At 33.2% G+C, this 24043-nt stretch overlaps 3 protein-coding genes across 3 annotated transcripts; 1 reads left to right on the top strand and 2 right to left on the bottom strand.

The window, feature by feature from the left end:
- Positions 1 to 544: 544 nt before the first annotated feature.
- LOC105121050 (vesicle-associated membrane protein 711-like) lies at positions 545 to 2407 on the bottom strand. Its single transcript, XM_011019536.1, has 4 exons — positions 1808 to 2407; positions 1437 to 1627; positions 1166 to 1329; positions 545 to 649 (listed from the first exon to the last, which is right to left on the bottom strand). Exons 1-4 carry the CDS (start codon positions 2028 to 2030, stop codon positions 559 to 561), a joined length of 669 nt encoding a protein of 222 aa, XP_011017838.1. The 5' UTR covers positions 2031 to 2407; the 3' UTR covers positions 545 to 558.
- A 6036-nt stretch (positions 2408 to 8443) lies between these two features.
- Positions 8444 to 10196, top strand: LOC105121047 (36.4 kDa proline-rich protein-like). The gene is made up of 2 exons (XM_011019532.1): positions 8444 to 9187; positions 9982 to 10196. The coding sequence occupies exon 1, from the start codon at positions 8517 to 8519 to the stop codon at positions 9174 to 9176; it is 660 nt and encodes a 219-aa protein (XP_011017834.1). The 5' UTR covers positions 8444 to 8516; the 3' UTR covers positions 9177 to 9187; positions 9982 to 10196.
- Positions 10197 to 14214: 4018 nt separating this feature from the next.
- Positions 14215 to 21358, bottom strand: LOC105121048 (CCR4-NOT transcription complex subunit 10-like). Its single transcript, XM_011019533.1, has 6 exons — positions 20913 to 21358; positions 20382 to 20468; positions 18851 to 19033; positions 18670 to 18756; positions 18521 to 18592; positions 14215 to 16433 (listed from the first exon to the last, which is right to left on the bottom strand). The coding sequence occupies exons 1-6, from the start codon at positions 21126 to 21128 to the stop codon at positions 14493 to 14495; spliced, it is 2586 nt and encodes an 861-aa protein (XP_011017835.1). The 5' UTR covers positions 21129 to 21358; the 3' UTR covers positions 14215 to 14492.
- Positions 21359 to 24043: the final 2685 nt, after the last annotated feature.

Genomic DNA, 24043 nt, shown 5'->3' with positions numbered 1-24043 from the left:
AAAGGCCTTGTGCTTGGGTCCAATACTAGTTCCCAGATCATCCTCTCCAAGGCCGGCCCGTTGCAAGAAAAAATGGGCTTTGACAAAAAAAATTGTTTAAGAAATACGGATGAATCCTCCTGATCTAATTAATGTGATTATAAGTTGAAATGAAGTTTATAAATGAGTTTGATATGAATAATATCGACACATTTGTTGATTTTTCATCATGTTATTATTTTGAATTTGTATTCAAGAAAAAGATTGAATTTCCTTGGTTGTCTAGCAAAACCATTATAATTAGCCATGGATAGAAGAGCTACAATGATTGATCATTTCAGCTCAACTCCCTGCGTTAAAATGCTGGAACAGAGTACATGCATGCTTACTTACGTGTCAGGATTTCTTATGAATCCTTTGTACATGTACAAGAGATTTGAATCTCCTGAGGATTGCTTGAAAATTACAACACTGAATTTCATTTGAAAATAATTACAAAGTGAAAAAAGTAGGACAAACCCATGAATATGTAATAATAAACCATCCAGCAGCAGCAGCAGCAGCTGATCTTGTGCGTTTTTACTTCAAGCAGGAATGAAGTGAAGGACCACGACAAAGCAATGCGAGTACAGTATAAATGAAAATCAAGAGAAATAGTATCAATGTAGCCCTGCAAGACAAAATGAAAATAGCACAGCTCTTTCATGCTTCCGATAGCACATAATTCAGGCAAAAGTGCTTACATGTATATTATACCTTCGATAAAAATGAATGAAGCAGATGTTTGTAAGTGGACCAATGCCACAGTAAGGTCTAGTTACCAAGGACATTGTCATAATTTGGTAAAGCGTGAAACGTTTTGAAGGAAGCAGGGCGTTGTTCTAATCCCACATGGATGGTATGTACCAGAGTTATCTTGAATTTACGTAGATGATAAAACAAGACATAGAGTTTTGTAATCTCGAGACAGAGAAAACATGTCCTCCATTTGTCTACCATGAGAACTAGTAATCTGCAGATAACTTGAATCCAGTGTGAAACCCAGGTTGTCCTTATGCAAATTCCATTCCTTCTTAAACACAACATGGTCAACAAATGCGCTTCCGAAGCGAGTACAAAGTCTATTTTCATGAGCAAGTCCAATTATGCAAGAACATTCATGTTTTCATCTAGCTGATTAACTTACTTGAGCTTGAAATTTCTCCACCACTGTGTATTTCTGAAACGCTGAGTCTGTCGCCGAAAGCGAATTGTATTTCCTTGCAATGTGGAAGTTTTTTCAACTAGCAGCGCCAGCCGATCTCCCCTCTGCAACACTTTGTCAATATTGTCGATCATGACACTCCTTACCTGAAGATAATATCCCATCCCGAGCTCAGCAATGTGTTAAGGGCAACATACATATGATTTCTCAAATTGATCAAAAACCATTGACTGAGAAATGCAATCAGGCTTACATGACTCATTTCACCCTGTAAGCGGTTCAATCGATCCGCATTCGGATCATTTGAAAAATGGTCCATCTGTTGGCTCATGATCCTGGAAAACTCTTCATTCATGGCATAGGGAGCAGATGTGTGAATTGCACGGCCGTAAGTCTTCACAAATCTTTGATGAATATCCTCGAGAAATTCAAATGGGATTCTCCCTGCACAAAATTTCAAGTGATCATTACACCTTACAATTGACAAAAAAAAAATCTACAAATTTTACACGGCAAGAACCTGTTTAATACAAAAATAACGCAGCAACTTAACATGTATTAAACACGAATGGATTGATTAAGGCATTCATCTAAATCAATTAAATCCTGACAAAGCTTACTTACGTCCGGTGGCATCATCAGCCATGCAAAGAACGGTAAGGTCATCGGTTTTTTTAACGTGAAAAATGTAACGATCATGAGAATACGACGAATTACTATCTTCATTTCCGCGAGGGATTTTATCAAGAATCTGCCTTGCTACGGTGTTTGCATTTGTTTGTGCAACGCTGCTAAATTCTGCCAAGACCACAAGACCTCTAGCCACCATGCCATACAATATTCCCATTGTGATATTATTCCTTATGATCTCTTGCCCAACCCCGAAAGAGAAGGGCAAGAGAGATTTTTTTTTTTTTTTTTGTGTTAATGGCTACAAGGTTCTAAAGGGTGGTAATGGAGATGGGATTTGGAATTTTTATTGGCGTTTTCAATGGGATAAATTTAGTTGCGCAGGTCCTTTTGTGGCATGAAGAGACAGGGTGGAGTCGAAATATGAAATGGAGAGAATTTTAGGCTTTAAATAAACGACATGATGTTGGGCTGAATTTGGTTGGACTGGGTTTGGTGGGCATGAAAGAGGTCTGGCCCATTAATGGGTGGATGTGACAATTAAGCCCAAAGTATTGCCTAATGATTTCTTAATTCAAAATATATTTGATAAATAAGTTTTATATATGAAAGAAAAAATCATGCTTCAAGAAATATTACAAGTTAATAATAAATATGTGTGTGTTTGTAAGTATTTATGTAGGTAAATATTCACAACTTAAAATATATCATTTAATTAAAATAGATGAACAAGTTAATAATAAACCTTGTATTAAGTATTCCTATCGATATCTCGATTAAGAAATTGTGTTTGCTGGTCATTAGGTTAGGCTCAATTGCTGCCTCTAGTCAAGGAAATTTTTTTTTGTTTTAATTATAAACTATATAGTTTTGATATAAAACTGAATTTTATCTTATTTTTTAACTAATTGAAGATTTTTTTTAATTAAATACATACAAAATAATTCTAATATACTATCATCTTTATTTTAATTAAATATGTACAAATTAATTAAAAAATATAATAAAAATTCATCACCTTTTTTTATTAACATATACCGAAAAAGGAGGCCTCCCCGCACATTATTTTTCATTAGAATAGTAATGTGTTTTTTTATATTTTTTAATATTAGGTTTGTTTTAAATTTAAATTTTTTATTTATCATGAATTTATCTTCATGATTTATTTTGATTTACTTTTTATGAAGTTATCACAATTTTAGAAAAATATATCAACATTAAGTTGATGCTCAAATTTTTTAGTATCTATTTTTTATTATATTATTAAATTAAAAATTATTCCAAAAAAATATAATTATTAGAAATTAGACTTGATAATTTATTTTAATTTTTACGAGTTTATTGTTATCTAAAACAAATTCCTAGTAATAAGTTGATGTTTGGCTTTGCGAGAGTCTATTTTTATCATATAATTAAGTTAAAAAGATTCAAATTAAGTTTTTATCAGTTATTCGAGTTTTTTTAACCCATCAAATTTATCGGGTCATATAATAACAATTTTTATATAATTTAATTTGAAACTCAAGTTAAGGTTAACCTGGTCAGGAGATTATAGAAATTCTCTGGATTTAACCATACAAAAGTATTTATTTTACTTGACAAACATCTATTTAGGCTTTTACTTCTAAAAAATAAAAGAAAAGTCAGGGATGAGGATAAAAATAAAATCCCCTTATCCACCGTCAACCGAATGGTTCATATGTTCATGAATTGATTGTTTTTATCCTGGTTAGATTCTTTTCTTGACCTCAAACAAGCCATGGCCGTGGCTTTATATTCCATATGATCCTGAACAATACTTAAACCACAGCAACCAGACAAATCTCATATAGGCACAGAGAACTGTCTATACACTGCGAACCATTCGTTTCCAGGAGAAGATCTGAGCCTTTGGGTTGGGTTTTGTAGCCATCGTTAGTCGTTGCATGGAGAGACATCACACAAGACAATGTCTAATAAATAGGTTCCTTTGTCTGATTTTTGTACTGGAAATCTAGAAATTTGGTGTGGTTAAGAAGATTTCATAGGTGATATCTGCATGTGTTCACTGTTCTGTGAAAGATTTTATCTTGAAAAATTCCCTGCCTCCCCCTCTTTTCTCCGGTCAGGCCAGCAGTCCTTCATTTTGGCCCCGGAGCCACTAATAAATATTTTGATTAATCAAAACTCTTTTAATTTTTTTACTCTTACAACGTCAAATTTGATTTTAAGAAGATATATTAAGAGGAGCAAGACTTCAAGACGAAGTGTTAAGGGTGTAAAATATTCTTTAAGTTATAAATTGCTAAAAATATGTGTTTAATTAAAACATAAGATTGCATTTGATGCATTGTTAGGATTTCATAGAAGACATGTTAAGGGAATAACTAAAATGTAAAAGTAAAGCGTTATGGGTACAAATAATATTAAGGAATGAAGTGTTGATTATGTTTGGTAAGAATATTTGGAAATATTATGAATAAATTAAATATGAATTATATATATATATATATATATATATATATGTGGTTCAAATATAAGTGAACGCAAAATAGGGAGAGAATAAAATAATATCAGAATTTAAAAAAGAAAGCGGTTAGGACACGAAAGTCAAAACCCCAAAATGTTTTTAGTCAAATTGAGAAGTACATAGTTTTTATATCCAAGTTAAAATTTATTTTTAATTATACATATTTATGATTTTTTTTCCTTGAATTACAGTTTAAAAACACAACTCAAATCAATTTAAAAAAAATCATATTAAACAGACTCTTAATGACTAAAAACATCTTTAGATATATAGACGTCTACAGTTGAGACAGTAGATTAAGCATCATATGTGCCGTATTTACATCACTGGCAACAGCTTCAAGTAGGGTTTCTTCTTTTTCTCCTTTTCCCCTCTCCATTTCTTATTATTAATTTAATTTAGCCCTTCAAAGAGAAGTACAATTATATGGTAATAACAAGAGAAATTGCAGAGAAAAGACCAATCACATATAAAAGTGAGTAAAGTAGAGTCACGGATCCACAAGATTACAAAAGATTCCAGCCTCTCAAAAGACAACCATGGCCAAGCATTCACAAAAGGATACAGGAGGCAATAGTTCATATGACACCCCATGTCCCTCTCTCTCTCTTGAATTTGTGTGTCAATGTTCTCTCTTTTCCTTTCTGTTTGTGACCAAACTGATTTTAACCGAGGAAGACATGCTTGCCTTGCTGTGGCTTTCTCATGCATCTGTCTATCTAGCAATTCATTCTGGGGCACGCATCTTGATTGATTTGTGTCAAAAAAATAGAAATATATGCTGCCGTAGGATTTTGGACTGAATCAATAATTGGTTTCATCATATATACATCGATTTCAGATATATAATGGACAAAAGAAGCTGTAGACTTTCCATTTAAGTTTCAAGCTATTGCCCAGGAGATCATGGGGAAAGCCAGATGTTTCTCGTGAATGTAATGGAAAGTTTAGTGAAGCATCGATTTAGCATGAATGTGATGCTAATTAAAGTAAGAATATGTATTTAATTAGTTCCAATTTTTTTAATCTTTTTTTCTTGTGTTTAATTGAATTATCCGAAACCCAAAATCAAACTCGATCTTCACCTAAATTACTCTGCAGAACCTCAACTAAATTGTTGCATGTTTTTAGTTCTTGAAAATCTTGATGGTTATTTATTTTTTTTAGAAAAAACCCAAAAAAAATTATAGCTTGGGTTTAGGATTTTCTTTATTTTTCTTAAAAAAAAAACACAATTCTTTTGCTAATAATTGTATCCCAAAAAGGAAAAAAAATAAAAGAAAACCCAAAATGACTAAAAATAATCTATATGATCAAACACATCCACACGCATGCTTAAAGATTCGGCATGCAATATTAAAATTCTAAAATTAAGGAATAAAAAAATGTATTTTGAGTAATTGATCATATGTATAAGGGTAGGAGAACCTATTCTCAACACACACACACACACACACTCCGAAATTAATGCTCTAAAATTAACAGGAAAACAGTGCTTTTAAGAGTAACAAGTGTGTGTGAAAGAGAGATAAAAGAAGAAGTGATTTTCTCCCCCTTTTTTTTTTATCAAGGGAGAAGCGAAAGTGATTTCTTTTATAATAGAGTATTTTTTTAAGTTTATTATTCTATAAAAAATATTTGAATCCATATAATCTCCTCGCACGTGCAAAAACTTTGCTACAATAAATCAGATGCCTAATTAATATAATATAAATATACGCATTTATTTATAGCATGTGATTGCCTGGAATCACCTCGAAGTAAACTCGCATATGACTACTACGTACAGATGTCTTCAGTGCATCAAAATCTGTCTTCATATGCCACCAGTACTCCCTCGCCTCACTCAATGTTACAAAGAGAAAAGGAAATTAAAACCTAAGAGCATGAAAGAAATTTGTTGCTTTTGTAATGCTTTCAGCGTCATGTAGGGTCTGGTGATTTTGCAAGCACATGTAAGTAGCCCCCATTTGAAAGCCATTACAATGGTTAATTTCTACCTACGTACTTTTCTTTTCACAGAATGACGAGTAGTCATTTTCTTACAAAATCCATTAGATTGATAGGTCTCTTTTCCAGTTCTGGTAATAAAATTGAGAAATAATCGAGGGTATGCAACTCTATCAAAGCGTTTGGATTGTGTGCTAAAGGAATGAGCAAGATGATTAATCTTTTAAAATATTTATAGTGATAATTGGGGCTGGGGAGATGAATTTTCTCAATCAAGATCACAACTGTATCTTGTATATTAGCTAATTTGGTCCTCTGATATATATATATATATATGAAGCTTCATGGTAGGACCTAGGTCCATTTCATTAATTACCTATCACTCGAAACTTTAAGGGTAAATTATAGCTCTTGATCCTCAAAATCAGAGGATGGAATTAGAAATTCTTGAGTGTGATGCAATGATTAATCTTAGAAGGCCTGATTTACATGGCCATTGTGTCATTGGAAAGGCATTTGTCTCCAAATCTGATCATTAACATTTACTAAAATCCCTTTTTACTTTTACTTTGGTCGTACTAACAAAAATTTAGAATTGTTTTTAATTTTAAAGTTAATTTTTTTTAATTTCATCATCTAATATTGGGTTTGCTGAGTCTAGAGATTTATAATTTATTTTAATTTTATTTTTATAAAATTATTTTAATATCATAATTCAGGTTATAAGTTTTACGAGTTAGTACTCATGTTGACTTCTTTTTAATTTATTTTAAAATTTCATTCTTTAATATTTGATTGATTGAAAATCGAACTTTGTAATTTTTTTGGATTCACTTTTTATAAAATTATTCTGATATTCTGACCTGGGTTTAGTAGATTAACCTGCGGTTGACTTTTGTCATTTTCTGTTCTTTTTTTCTTCAATCTAATCCTTTAAAATTAGATTGACTAGAAATTGGGATTTATATTTTTTTTTCTATAAGGTTATTATGATTTTATTACTCGAATTGCGAATTAGGCTGGTTGACTTGGGTTCTTTCTATCTTTTTTTAGTTGATTATTTTTAATTTTATCATTCAATATTAAATTAATTTGAAATTAAACTTTATAATTTGTTTAAGTTTGTATTCTATGATGTTATTGCATTCTCATGATCCGGGTCACGAGTTTAGTTAGTTGATTTATGTGGTTTTTTGTATCCTTTTTTAATTTTACTATTTAATATTAAGTTGATTGGAAATTGAGTTTCATAATTTATTTTAATTTACTTTCTAAAGGGTTATCCTGGTTTTATGACTCCTATTTAATAAGTTAACCCGAGTTGACTCAACTTATTTTTTTAGTTGAATTTTGTTTTCAATTTTATTATTTAATATTAGGCTGGTTGAGAATTGAGTTTTAAAAAAATATTTTCTTTCTATGAGGTTATCAATATCTTATGACCAGGGTTCCGAATTTGACAAGTTAACTCAAGTTGATTTGAATTGATTTAATATATTTTTGTTTTAATATTTAAACAAAGATGTTGTCAAATTACATTTTTATTGGCCTTTGAGGTTGTCTTTGAATTTATCAAATCAATCAAGTCACATCAAATCAATTTCCTATCTAGTTTTTTTTTTTTTTTTGCTAGAAAACATGTTAACAAAATTTGAGTATTTTTTTATTAAAGAATTTAATCCAACATGCAACATGATCCAAGTAATGATCTAGTTCACTATCTTGTTAGTTTTTTATTTTGAAAATAATTTTTTTAATTAAGAATCTTGATTGGAGGTAGAGTGTTTGTTTTTTAGGGTTTTTTTAATATATTTTTAATATATTAATGTCAAAAATAAAAAAAATCTGGAAGAAACTATTTTAATTAATATATTTTCAATTAGTTTATTTTTAAAAAAGCACCACAAGTAGCTACTAGCTAGGAATAGGAAGTAATTTTCTTTCATCTATTCCCATGTGGAATTGACTACCACAATCACACAGGTGAAAGACAAGTGAGCAGTAATTACAGCAGGAATATAAATTCATAATGGTTCCATGCATTTGTAAGGTAGCTGCCAACTAGCAAAATTTGGCAGCTGCCTTTCGAGCCATAAGCCCCATGTTCACGTGATTCTGCTTCTAGGGTTATTGTTTTCTTGCATCCATCACTATTCGATCCTATATAACAACACTTCTCTTCACAAACTCTACCACTCTGATTGCGTTTCTCTCTTCTTTCTAACTCGAATTAAGAGAGTAAACATGGATTCTACCAAAATTTCAGCTCTCCTCTTCATTTGCATGATCTTTATTTCTTCAGCCACCTCAATTCTTGGATGTCATTCTTGTGGCAAACCAAAGAACAAACACCGTAAGCCTACTAAAGGTTCAGTTACACTCCCTCCTACTGTTAAGCCACCAGTCACTCTTCATCCTATTGTGAAACCACCTGTCACTCTCCCTCCACTGCCAGTTCCTCCGATTGTTAAGCCACCAGTGACACTCCCTCCTCTGCCAATTCCTCCAGTGCTGCCAGTTCCTCCTGTGACACTCCCTCCTCTGCCAATTCCTCCAGTGCTGCCAGTTCCTCCTGTGACAGTTCCTCCAGTGATTACAAATCCACCAAAGGGAAAGCCATGCCCACCGCCTCCTTCATCCAAGGACACATGCCCTATCGATACACTAAAACTTGGTGCTTGTGTGGATCTTCTTGGTGGGTTAGTGCACGTTGGCCTTGGTGATCCAGTTGTGAACCAGTGCTGCCCAGTTCTTAAAGGACTTGTTGAACTTGAAGCTGCAGTCTGCTTGTGCACCACTCTCAAAATCAAAGCTCTTAACCTCAACATCTACGTCCCGCTTGCTCTTCAGCTCCTTGTTACTTGTGGGAAGACACCGCCTCCTGGTTATACTTGCTCTCTCTAGATCCAAGCTAAGTACGTAACACACCTTACGTACCTAAAAAACTCAATCATATATATCCTGATTAAATTGTTTTATAATTTGATTAAGTTGATATATAGGTAAACTCAATACCTTGAGTTAGCTACTAGTGTTTGCATGTTAATGCATTTTAATTTCTTAATTTTGAAATCAGGATATTAATCCCGGGAAATAATCCAGGACTTAAGTTGGGTTTAGTTTATACAAATCAAATAAAAGTTGACATGATTAAGCCCGAGTGATTTAACCTAATCAAACTTAATTTTAATTTTTTAATTTAAAATAATATTATTTTAATTTAAAAAAAAATCTCAAAACAATATCATTTTAAATGTTTATATGCATGTCGCAAAAGTAATCCATAGAACATGCACCGCAAGGATAATTGGAAGATTTAAAACCAAAACATCATATTTAATTTCTCTTAATAAAAAAACTAATATTTTTTAAAATATTATTAAGAAAAACATCATTCTACATTGCGAAGTGCAAACAATCTTCATATTATTTGCATGCCCCAAAAAATCAATCGGATGAATAAACTTAGTTGCTAATTATCAAATTAACAAAGAATTAACAAGATGGGCTCTCATGTATCCTCGTAATATTGTCGTGACTGTAACTTGATGGTCAATTTCAATTAGTGGAGACACCTAAATATTAAAAAAAAAAAGTTTTTTTTTCTTTTTTTCTGGATTCTTCTGCTTTATAATGTTTTTACATATCTAAGTTGTGAATAATGACAAGAATTGGCTCATGATATATCTATATATGTGTGTATGTGCAGACTAGCTAGCTGATCATCCATGGATGAAAGATTCGACATGAGAGGATGTCGAGCCCTCTTCCTTTCTCTCTTGGTCAATATTGGACACCATTTATTTTTTTTCCTTCTTTAAGATTAATGCTTTATGTATGGTTTGTCTATTAGACAAGAAGCTATCAACTATGTTTCTCTCTCAATTTAAGATCTTATTGGGTTCTCAATTTGTTAGATAGCCATTTGTTTTGTGCATCTCTTCTCTTTCATTAGTACATTTAGGTAGCCAATGCGAGTTATTAATTGCACATATTCCATGACACATGGAAATTCCAAATAATTAATTTTCCAGTAATCCGACTTACTTATAATTAATAAATTGCTTAAGAATTTTATTTTTCATATTAAAAGATATGAATTCACAATATAATTTCTTTATTCTTAGTATTTTAAACAATTAATATTTTTTCCATTTTAATTAATTAATAATTTAAGAATTTCAACTTGAAAGTCTCCACTACTTCAAATCCAACCGTGCGTTAGAAGCCATTAATAGGGAGAGGGATAATCAAAGGAGAAGATGATAGTGTTATACTTTCTTTTGCCAATAGATAGAGATGGGAAGGGGAAAGGTGCTGGTTTTTCAGAATTCCAATGGGCTAGTCTATTCAATTTCCTCTCACAACTAAACTTTAGGTAATTATGGGAGACTGCTTTCTAAACATACTCTTGAACGTGAATGAATGGTTTCTTTTACCCTTTTTCTTCTTCTGTTTTTGATAGACTTGAAAGCAACATATCTTATGAATATATGATTGAAGGATAATTCTAGAATATAGATGAAAGTAGTATTAAATTTAAATATAGAGATTACAAAAGGACATGGATGCTTATTGATCATGTCGGCGTTATAATAATTAATCTCGATCAAGAGAGAGGAAACCCGTTAAAAGGTTCCCTTCTAACCCCACAAAGAAAGAAATGAGATCATGTTTGGTTAGTGTTTCAAAAGATAAAATCGTGTGTTTAGTTAGAGAAATAAAAATAGGAATATAAATAAATTAATATGTTTTTAAAATAGTTTTGAAATGAATTTCTCTCTTTTTAAAACCCCCCAAAAAAAAAAGAAGTCTTTTTAGTTCTGATTATCTTCGTTTTTTCTGCCGCAGAACAGTAATCATGCATTAAAAACGATTAAGGCTAATTAATCATTGGTATAGTTGCCGTCAGCTCATTGATCTGATACCACATGACATGATGTAAAGCAGATAGATAATCAGTCAAATATCCTAAAGAGTTGGTGTGGCACGAACCTATTATATGAAAAACTAGCTACGTTGATGAGGGGTCCATCAAGGACAAGGAATCACCCTGTGGGAAAAGCAAATCGCAAACAAGCTGTTTTTTTTTTTTTTTGTTATGAACTGGTTTTAGATGCCGTAGATATAAGAGTGAAATTCTTCTTATCTCTTGCCTAGCTATTCTGAGATCTCCATGTAGGCATGAAAATTGTATAAAATTCTCACATATGATCATTATTAGCTACCCAGGGACCACCTTAAGCAATGCACATGAACTTACTTTGTCTTCTCTTCTCCAGATAAATGTATGGCATCTGTTGATGGGGGCTCCTATCCGGAAACTAGGAGATTCCTTGGTGTATCTAGTCTTTCTTCTTTACAGAGATAACCAAATTATATATTTGTGTGTGCGTGTGTATCTAATTCTATATATGTAATCAAATTGCGTGAATTGTTTTTTTTTTAGATATCTCAACTATTTTTTTGTAAAAAATTAATATATTAATTTTAATTAGATGAAAAGACTCAGATTGAAGATTTTTTATAGAATGAAACCCTAATTATAAACAATTCCTCCAAGACTGAACTAAAATCGTGCTTATGATAGGAGGGTTATTATCTTTTATTGTTGTCGTTGTTGTTATTAAGTTAAACAAACACAATTGGAGTAATCTTTTTTCTCTTTGAATTCCAAGACTATATCACAATTCTCTTAACTAAGTCAACCTATTTGACAGCCTCGTCTGCCTCACAGCTCAATTATGCAAACAATATGGGCCACGTCGGGAGACAGGCTTTCTTCCAATAAGATTCCGTAAATATTTATCTTAGAAATTATGTCTGTGACTTAGAATCGGAGGAGTTCAATACTATGAAATCAAGATAGGATAGGTTCACATGCATATTGAAATTATTATTTGGATTCTTTTCTGAACTCTGTATCTGCGTGCTTAACCACCTATCCACCACAATATTTTCAACCAAGACAAGTTTATGGCATGGTTGTTGTTAAACCTAGACAATCTGCCTGACCAGTTGGCCCTGTGTTCTGATAATTTGGAGACTAATTCGTGTTGTATTTTATTTTAATCTGTTTTTTACATTGTTCTTGCTGAATTTAGTAGATGCCCAACAAATTAATTTACAACTGGATTAACTCAGTGGATTAACTGAACGAGTTAAAATCAAAGAACTTAAATAAAAAACTAAACTAAAAATAAATCAATAACCCACAAATTAACTCAATAACACGATTATTCAGGCTCTAAATTGGGTTAGATTAGTGCCTTGTCTAATAACTATGTTCAATGGTTTGTTTTTGTTGGGTGGTAAATAAAAAGCTTCATCCCTACAAGTATATACATGTAAGCTCGTTCCTGGATCAGGTTTCAGCCTTTCGAATGGCCAACGTGCAAGGAACATGGATCCTGTCTTTCGAACAAACAGATTTGGCTGCTATATGTGCTTTTTTGTGCGGGTATGCTGTATATCAACTAAGGTTGTGAATTCTGTTTTGATAGGTATTTTTTTAATTAGAATAAAATGTTTTAGTTTTGGAATATTTTGATGTGTTATTTTGAGATTGTATTGTTTGTGTGTGTATTCAACAAACATAATTTAAATTTAAGATAAATTAATTATAAATTATGTAGTACAAGCACAATGCCAAACAAAAATAATTTTAAAAATTTAAAAATTTCTAAATAGTTAAGATTAAATAGATGTTTAACTTGAAGTAATTTAACTTAAATAAAATATCAAAATATTATGAAAATAAAATATTTTAATACAAATATTTTAAATATAAAAGTTAGGTTATTGTTATCAAGGCTAATGGAATCTAAATCATCCCTTATTTTGCTCAAATTCCTACAAAGTATAAATATGAAAAAAAAAAAAACATGAATATAAACCATATATATTAGTGATAAATCTAATTTTAAAAAATTAATATTATTGTTAATGAAAATAATAATAATAATTTTTAATATTATTATCAATATCATTGTTATTAAAAATAGCAAAGAAAAAAAACTTTTTATACTTAGATGATTTAATTAATAAAATTGAATAAGATTCAATTTGATTCAATGGCTTTTTAAGAGCGAAACGGAACATGTGAAATGAAACCAAAACATTCCGGCCAAAATTTAGCTGAAACATCCGGAACGAACCGGGATTTAAAATGAGATGAAAATTATTCTATTTTGTTATGTTTTTTGAATTAGTATGAAATATTTCGGTTATTCTGGATGAACACCTGTTTAGAACATCCAATATGCTCTTTGGATCTTGGTGGTTTGGTGGTGTTGTTCCAAAACCTAAGATCCAGGGTTCAAGCATGCTTTATTTCGCATATAACCACATGATACTGATAAGAAAGCAATCCACATGTTTGAGGCACAAATGGACAGAACAAACTTGAGGGGAATGGATGGCAACAGCCTCCTTGAACGCCAACTACACCATACCACCTTAAACGTTGAAGTTGATTAGAGATTAAGGTTACTTTTATTTTGCAAAAATTATTCTTCTAAGAAAATATATTTCTATAGAATAAGTTAACTATCGCATTTGAATGTACAAGGAAAGAAAACATTTCTCCATAGTGGTAGCGGCGGACACGGTGATTAATGATGAATGACGGTTATGGTTTTAGAACTTCTGATGCTATCTTGATGGTGAAGTGATGAAATAATAATTGTTTTAATAATAACACATCCATGAACAATAAAGGAAGGAGATGAAGTGGCGGTTAGTGGTGTTAAGAGAGTTGCAGTGAGATAAGGAGAAGCAATTATAAATTCTTGCAGTAGTGGCAAGACGCTTGAGATGGTAGCCTTGAGAGATGATAAAACCTTTTCATTTTCCACTGTACTTTGTAGCAAAGATACAAACAGATGGCAGACGAAATCATTTTGCATTGCAAGAATGAAAAGCACCCATGGAGCAAGGAAACATGAAAGAAATCGATGAATCAATTCCTTTTCTTCTGTTTTTGGTCTGGATGAGCACGACATTAATTCCAAACGTGGGCATCCGACTCTATCCAAAACACTCAGCCGCACCAATTAGTGAACCCTAAGTATCAAAAATTAAGGCAAAATGAACTGAAAAACTTATTCTCTGAATCGGGCTATATATATGTTACAGATCCTATTGAAGGATTGCTGATCTACCTGCTAACTAGAACTGAGATGTGGGCCATACAAGAATGAAAAGCCAATGATACAACCATCAACACTTATTCAATTGTACATCACTTGGGAGAAATCTGAGCCGACTACATTGTTTTAACTTGGCAACCACTGCCTGTGAGTTACCGAGCATAAGATCAACGTAAACTGCTGTCAGAGTAGCTTCTGGACGATTAGGTATGAGGGATAAGGCTTGTGTCGCGAAATGCTGGGCTCGCTCAAGATCACCCTGTGCTGCATACATGGCTGCAAAATTTGCGTAAAGGGTTCCGCGTGCCTCTTCAGGATTGAGGAACACGATACCTTGTGATTCATCAGGGGAGGAATTCTTTGCACTGATTGATCCTCCATTTAACTCGTCGTAATCAAAAGCTTTTTCCACTCGCCATTGCTCATAGTCATCCTGGCTGAAGGGCAACTCCACATTATTTCCTCCGGACAAATAAACTGACAAATGCTCAGCAGCTTCCTTGGGCTTGTTCAGCAAGCAGAGAGCCTCAGCTGCATACACATGACCCAGAAAAATATAAATTCTCGAACATACTGGAAGTTCCAAGAGCGACCTTGCATTTGACAAGGCCTTCTCAGGATTTTCCAATTCCAACTCTACATATGCTAAGTTAGCGAGCAGCGCTTGCTTGATCATCTGATTTTCTCTCCTGCGAATATCTTCATGGAAAGAGATAGAGTTCTGCATGATCTCCTGACTTGTCCCTCCCTTCTGTTCTTTTGCATCCCCGTTAGCATTAACTTGACCTAAGCCTACAGTAGATGCTCTGGAATCAAGGCCAGTTAAATTCTTGTGGTTTGAACTCTTCATAGATCCTTCTTCACTCAGTTCATTTTCATCCAAGGATATATTAGAAGGCAAACCAGGTTTCAAATGATTTAATTCCGAGTAATCCAGCAAATGCAGAGCATTGCGGAGACACTGCCGAGCTAGGGACATGGAGAGCTTTGGTTGGCCATCACTACCCAAAAACAAATCTTCCTTTTCAACAGAATCCACATATCCGTTTCTTGAAATACCATTTTCAATTGCAAGATGCCTCCATTTTCCCTTGCCGAAAACATGAACGGTAACATCTGACTTGTCTGAAGGAACCCGACCAGCTTTTAGAAGTCCCTTCTCCAAAGCCATCAAGCAGCATTCAGCAAGCCGGAGCCACAATAATGGCTGGTTGTAGAAAACTAAACTTGCTTTTTCGAAACAGCGAGCAGCCAGTAAGGGTTTCCCACAAGCCAAGTGCTGCACTCCACAGTTATATACAATGAGGAGAGATTTATCCTGTGAAAAAGTTAACAACTTACGTGGCTTGTCCTTCCAAAGAGATGAACTACTGGCCAGTGCCTTGGAAAAGAGCACCGATGCTGAATGGTATTTCCCAAGCTGATAGTAGATGCACCCAAGGTTGTTGAACAAGCTTGAAATCCCCATCTCTGCCCGATTACTTGATGCCATTAACAGCTTGATGGCCTTACGGTAGTTACCACGAGCATATTCAAGCTGAGATTTCAAGAGGAGAGCCATGGGCGAGTCCCTCACACGTGCAATGTTGATAGCAAGCTTGACTTCCCGCTTTGCTTGTTTCAAATTCCTGGTGAGTAGTAGAAATTGAACCTTGTAAATGTGCAACTTAAGCTTCATTTCAGAAGGAGAAAAGGACCTATCGATTGGGGTCCTTGAAAGGTCATTTGAAGATGAAAGACCCACAGGCCTTGCTAAGTTTTGCCCACTTATGTCGAGTGAGAACATTGATTCATACTCAAGTGTCTCGTCTGATAGAGTTCTTGATAAAGAATTTTCCAAAGCATTCTCACTAGGAGCTAAATCTGAATTAGCATCCATCCCTGATGAACTACTAGGAACAGACAAAGATTTTGCAACTAGATTTGTCGATTGTTGCTGTGCTGCGCTCCCATTATCACCTTGACCCACAGAACCAAAGCCAAACGCTTTTTCTAGATATAGTAATACATCCTGAAAATGGGGAAGACGTTACAAGTCAATAAAGAATGCCCAGTTTAAGAGCTTTTTCTTTTTCCACTTCCAGTAAATCAAACAACACATTGCAGTACAGACAACAAAGGTCATTTTGTTGTGAAGGCAGAACAGCTACATTCTGGACTACCTGTAATGCATGGCTTCAATAGTCTTCATTGAAATTACCTAACACAGACTTAATTATCAAATTTCAACAGAATTCAAGGTTTAGGGTTTCCAATCACAAGTGCTAGAAAATCTAAGATCATCTCGTGTGAAAATCCAGCCACCAGAAAGTAGCAGAGATAATTGGGAAGAGAAATCCAACCCAAGCCTTCTCTTCCAGTTTCTGATTGATAAAACCCAAATCTTTCTACCACCTGAGCCCATGCCCAGGGGCTTCACTTAATCATGATATTCAATCGGTCACCAATGAAAGAAAATCAAAGAATGCTTTACCTAATAGTTGCAATTCACGATTATGACTGATGAAAACCAAATTGATTATAACATGTCATCATCCTTCATTCCTTTCATTGACATCCTTCATCAGGTGGCTCCTTTTCTTTATTTATGGTTACTTCATCCAATCTTTATATGATCCTTTTCACCAGTTCGATTAAGATCTCATTCTCTACTAAATCATAGGCTTTTGAACCTCCTCTAGAAGCCTCAAAGCCAGATTTTCAAGAGGGCACAAGCTAAATCAATTATTCAGCTCCTACCACGCCAGGATGAGCAGGCTTAAGGTAAAGGGGATTTAGCCCTTCCTTATAGATAGGCCAACCATTGAAACAGATTTTATTTGAAGCATATCACGAGCAAGACCTATTTAGCCAATGCTGAGGTCTGCTGTCTGAGGTGAGGGGTTAAGAAGACACACAAGCAGGGTTAGATTTTGATTGAAAAGAAACTGAATGAACATCGAAGTCCGAGACAATTGTGTCTCTTCTAAACCCCTGACCTCAACATTGGCTAAATAGGTCCATCTTGTAGTAGTCACTTTGCTTGTTGGCGTTTCTTTTAACATAAATATCAGATGGAACTCCAATAAAAGAGCCCAAAAACTTGTTTCCTAATACCATAAGTTGCCTGCTCAGAAGTTTGGTCCAAAATGCATCAAATTGAGGGTGAAAAATTGAGATGGTAATATGACAAAGTTTCTTTTAAACTAAAGAAAAGGATATCATATGGAAAATTTGTACAAACTGCCAAATTTAAAGAATCAAGATATAGCTTGCACTGAGAATTTTGATGACCAGCAGTAAGTGTCAATTGCTTGTTGAGGATCCCGAGTTTAGTTCAAGGAGGTACATAATGCAGAGAATGAAATTGTCACCAATGGATAAATAAAAAGTGCAGCCAGAGGGAAAGTAATTAATTCTCCTGCACTTGTAGATTGTCACAACCTAGTTCACGGGACCAGTCCATGTGTCTAATTTATTTTTTGAAACCAAACACACAGCATTTCAAAATGCGGTCATGCTGACAATGTGCTCAAGCTCGCATCAAAAGGAATCTTTGGCTTCAGAAAACACAGAAAAAGCACATGGAAAGTGATTGTGTTTAACAAGGAGTTTCATTTGAAAGGCATATACACAACTTTGAAGAGGAGAAACTTCTCCAACAGAGGTCAAGCAACAAGTCAAGAAAAAGATGGTTTTTCTCAGTTAATTATCTGTTCTCACTTGAATTTCTACAGTCAAATTTCAGTAGCTACAATTCTGTGATTTTTGTTTTCTTTTATGTTTTTTTGTTATAGGAACATTTGTGGTCTTCTCTCCAAGCACATAGCCAGCGGCATGGCACTCCTATGTTTTCCATTTTTAAGAACTGCTTATATATCTTTCTTTCTTTTTTCAAAATATTTAGTCCATATTGTCACTATGGAATATACAGTTCTTTAATTGAAAATCTCTACCATGTGGCAGCATTCTGTTGTCAACATACAATCAACAAGGTTGTTTTAGAAATAGAAGCAACAAACATGATATGAGGATCACAATGTCATCTATAAAGCAGCTTTGATGGGTATTGCAACATGTTAATAAACATATTCAAACACTAATTTACTCAGCACTTACAGCAGATTTAGATGCATCCTGGCAGGCAAGTGCAACATCTAGCAACAAAAGGCAGACATGAAGAGCAGTTCTCTGCACATAAAAGGTAGAGTGTCAGAACACAAGAAAACAACGATGGAGAGAAATGACTGTTGATTAGCAAATCATACCTCCTCTATAGGTTCGATATTGTGATACAAAGGTTCTAGAACCGATAATGCCTTTGAATATTCATGAAGATGGTACCAAATGATTGCCTATAAGAGGCCACATTTATCATGTCACTCAAGATTGCAAACAAAAATCAAGAGCAATTCATAAAGCAACTACAAATATATCAAGAGAACCTACAATGTTTAGCCTTGCTACAGCTGGGTCAAATTCATCCATGTAAGCAACAGACAAGCTGTTCGTGGCAGATGCTTGGTGCACTGTTGCACCACTTCCTTGAGTCCCTGACACAACTTTGTTCCCAGGATTGCTAACAGTGTCTACCTGCTCTCCTGAGGCGTGAGCAAGCTCTTCGCTTTTCCTCTAAACCAACACCAACAAATGAGACGAGAAAATGTCACACTATGAAAGAATTCAAACCCCAAAAATGGAACTAAAACATGATGCAGCAAACCTTTCACATAGTGAACAAATTTCTTACAGAATGTCCATACTCCACTCAGTTGTTACATGATAGTAAATCAAAAAATAAAGATACAACTACAACCTCAGAAACGAGATGTACAAACTATAACAACAAATTTTTTGTGTGGCCCCTGCTAGAAAACCATTTACACCATTCAGCATTATCTTTATCATCCACATTTTGACCATCATGTACTTTGTCGCTACATTGGCTCATCATTTATGATCCGCCAAAGGACATAACCACATAGGGACTTCTTAAATAGTCATAACACGCCAATTCAGTTAGTGTTCACCATAGCAATGTCAGAAATAATCATTACATCAATAAGATAGAATTCCCCTGCAAATCCTATTGATGGATGCAAGCAACAGGATTGGCATGAAGTCTCTGAAGAAACTGTGTACAAGACTTACATGTAGAGAATTCATCAAAATGCAATCGTGTGTAAGATTTAATTATGTTGTGCAATCCCATAGGACGGTCACTGGAAATGTTGTTCTGGACTACAACATCGGACAAGAATACACCGGCCAATCAGGGGAAGCCTTGTGAAGAAAAAAATGTTTATTGGAGAACTTTTAGTAAGCATTTAGAAAGCAATAGCGAGTGATTTTGAAAAGAGAATGTGTAAGCAAGAGCAGGATGTAATTTTGAATATAGAATTTCTTTCACTTGGGACTTGGTACTCTTTAATAATACCATCTTACAAAAAATAATCTATATGATTATCTTTCAAAGTGAATGAAACAAAAGTAATAAGCCTCTCATGAGAAAGAGAATGTGGGGCCTCATGCAATGATTGTGATGTTATACCAAGGGGCAAACCACACAATGCAGACCAGTCTTTTGGGTGTGAGCATTATGATGGAAAAATTACAAACGAGGACGACAACCATGCACCAGACAGCAGGATTGAGAAGAGAACAACCAGCTTGGCGTTATTCACTGAAGATAAGTACCACGTGAATGAAGATGGTTGGATGTATAAAAATGTGGTGACAAAACTTGGATGAAGATGGTTGGGTGTATAAAAATGCAGTGACAAAACTGTGAAGGAAGGAACTAATTCCTATGATTGTGCATAGCTTCCTTTGACAATGAACTAAACGTATAAACCGCAGCAACATCTAGACAGATCAATAATTTCATTCCCGATCTCTTACTCTCAAAATCTAACATTTAAAATTCAAGGTTAAAAAAATTACTAATAACACTCCAAAAAACATAGCAAAAACAGCATACCTCAATGCTATTAAGTATTTCAAGCAACTTCTTCGGATCTGGATAACCATCTCGACAATACTCCGCAATTGCAATATTATGTAGTACCTAATGAAACAATACCCGCACATTAAAAACTTTCAAAAACACAAAAAAGAAAAGGTAAAGAAAACTTCCACATCAATTACATATTCCGAATACCCTAACACATTGCATAACTTCAACATTCACATGCCCGGACCGATATCGTCCTTAAATTTGAACTAACAAAATCAAGTGCAAAATTATGTTTTTCATGTTAATTAACAAACTTAATCTAAAAAAACTGTTAAAATTTTGTTAATTAACAAACTTAATCTAAAAAAAAACTGTTAAAATTAAAAAAAAAAAAACTACAACTAAATTAAGTGATTTAAATAAATAAATAAAATAGCAGTTCATCACTGCATTTTACTCGAAAATAACCTAATCTCTGATCAAGTAAAATCCAAGAAAATGAATAGATTCAAAAAAAGAAATTAAGTGAGTTAATGTTATTTGCTCAATCATCACCTTCGGATCGTTTTCTTTTTTCTGCTTTAGCTGATACAGAACCTCGAGGCACTCATTGAACCGGCGAGAGTTGAAGTGAAACCACGCGTCTTTGGCGAGAGCGGCGGTGACGGAAAGGATAGGATCGTCTTCTCCTCCTCCACCGCCGGTGGTGGTGCCGCTGCCGCCGGGGCTCGATGAGACGTCTCGGTTCGATGTGGAATCTCGTGCGTCCATGATCAGATCCAAAAAAATCAAATGGTCACGATTTGTTTCTTCTTTTTTCCGGTTTTTTGAGAACTCTTGCTATCGAATCTAATCAATCTATGTATAATTATGACAGAACTGTATGGAAATGTAAAAACCCTAACTTTATGGAAATTGAGATTTAAAAAAAAAAATGAAACAAAGCTTGAATTTTTTTTAGTTTTTTGGAGTTGTGAAAGTACGGAAAGAGCCCTGGGGGTTTGGGGATTTTGCAAACAAGGACAGTTTGCGAAGAGGGAGAGAGGAGATGATGAATGTGATTGGGTAAAAGCTGGGTTTTTTAGTTACTTTATTGAGTAAAGGAATTTTAATTAGGTATGCAGGAGTGTCACCTCGTTCCTTTCTAGGCACTTCGAAGTTCAAACACTAATTTAAGAAAAGGGTAAACTTCATTCCACTCCCTGTATATTCTAAAATGTTCAATTTAATCCATATGGCTTAAAACTTCTTAATATCTATCTCATAGTTTTCAAAGAGTCTCAATTTGACCTCTGTTGTTAAATGAGCAAGTAACTAGAAAAACCATTTTTTGAATTTTCTTGTTCATCATTTTTTCCCCTCACTCTTGATAATTTCTTGAATGATAATATTATATATAAAATTTCATGGAAAGGACCTATGGGAAAATATAGAAAAAAAAATAAGGATAGGCGAAAAAGTTCATTGTTTTTTTTTAATCCAAACAAAAACACATGTATAAAGATATACACCAACATGCTTGAGGAAGCCATGAACATTTTACTGTATACAAATCAATACTTGGAAGCGTGGATGTCAAATCTAAATCAAGGATTGGTTAAAAAAAATGTTTGGTCATTAGGTTGATCTAGGATAATTATTTTTATTAAAATAATATAATTTTTTAATTAAAGTTAAACTTACTTAATCGGGCTATTAACAGCTCAATTAAGTTAATTAAGTTTTGTCAGAGTAATTCAATCATGTTATTCAACTACAAACTTGATCTTAATCAAGTTTTGTATCACGAACTAATTTGCTAGGCAAGATTTTACAAATATATTTATGTGTTTTTATCTATTTAGAAACAATTACATTATTGAATTATTATCTAGAACTCAAATTTTATAAGAGCTAAAATGAAACATTGTTATATTAATAAGGATTAAAATACAATTTATCCTAAAAAATTCAATCAACACATAAAAACTTAAAATCAAAAAACAATTCAACCAATCATTCTCACACTAAAAATGTGTTTGGTATTACGATAGCTATTATGATTATGATTTGAAAAAAATTATTTTATAAAAATTATTTTTAATTGAGGTTGATTTGAAAAAATATATGCTTGGTTAAAATTATGATTAAAATTGAGGTTAAACAAAAAATAGTTTAGTGTGTTTGGTTAAAAATGCTTTTAAAATCGAGGTTATAAAATAATTTTAATATATATATATTAATATTGATAGTTTTTCATTTAAATATGATAATTTTAATTGTTATTATTACATTATGAAATAAATAATACTTTATATAAAATATTTTATTATTATTCTATTAAACTATCTATAATTTCATCATATGAAATACATCCTACAAGGATTATAGCTTTTACAATTTTTTTAAGAGCAAAATAACATCACGTAATATATAATCAGAAACAAAATTAGAATTGTGATCAAATTATGCAAATGTTATGTTATCAAGCGATCTCCATCTAATTTATATAGTATAATTGAATAATATTTAACACTAATTTTTTAAATAAAATATAATTAAAAATAATTTTTATTTTTTTATTTACCTTAATATATTTTTAACTTTAAATCGAACTTAATTTGACCAAAATAATAAAATTACGCTCTATTGTTTGTGTAAACAGAAAAGCATGGCTATACTGTTTATGGAATTTTTCCACGAAAAGCTGATTCTCGTGATTTTAGTAAATCTGTGGCTGCTGATTCTTGTAATTTTGGTAAACCTGTGGCATAACCACAGTTTATGGTGGATTCTATTAGTAAAAAATTATGTTTTTTTGCAATATAAAACAACAATATTTATGGCCCGCAGTACCAAATGGCCACAGGGGCAGGTTTGGTTTATGGTATGGGCTATTTTTGGGTTGGATTGGACTACTTTTAGAGGGATGGTTCCAGCTTCCAAGGACTTTTGATGGATGCACGGGGAAGGGAGAATAATGGGTGATGATCTTGGCAGGGCATGCTCCTCCAACTTTATTCTAGTGTGTACCTGTTATTATGAAACTATTGTCAGAAGAAGCAAAAGGCTTTTTTTCAGTTACCTGTTATTATGAAACTATTGTCAGAAGCAAAAGGCTTTTTTTCAGCACATGTTGAGAGAAGGTTGCCATGTCTGCTAATCTTTTTTATAGCATGTATCAGTACAGGTGTTAGATGGCCTAATTATATATATATCCTGGTTAAAATATTAGAACAGTTATTTTATTTAAAATAATTTTTTTTTTAATTTTTTTTTAAAATATTTTAAAACTAGCTTTCCAAGTATTTAGAAGCATGTTGGATTGTTTTTTACTAAAAAAATATATTAAAATAATATTTTTTTATTTTTTAAAAATTATTTTTTATATTGGTATATTCAAAAAATATTAATTTTAAATAAATAAAAAATAAAAAATAATATTTTTAAAATACAAAAATAAACAGATTTTAATCTCCCGAGTAGCCGACCTGGCTGGTTATAGGCATGCTTTCTATCTTTTGAGGTCCCACAAATAATCTCCTGGACATGGATCACAAATAGGGATGGAGAGCAATGATTTGGTAATAGTATCTGAAGTATTCTGAACCACAAAGCTATAGTTGGGCTAGGTCTGAACCATTTTTGATTGTCAGCGTAAATGGCAATGGCAAGGCTATCTGACTGGAAAGGAAGCTGCTGAAACA

The sequence above is a fragment of the Populus euphratica genome, unplaced genomic scaffold (assembly GCF_000495115.2).
Source record: "Populus euphratica unplaced genomic scaffold, PopEup_1.0 scaffold31.1, whole genome shotgun sequence".
Lineage (NCBI taxonomy): Eukaryota > Viridiplantae > Streptophyta > Magnoliopsida > Malpighiales > Salicaceae > Populus > Populus euphratica.
This window is presented reverse-complemented; position numbering and strand designations above follow the sequence as displayed.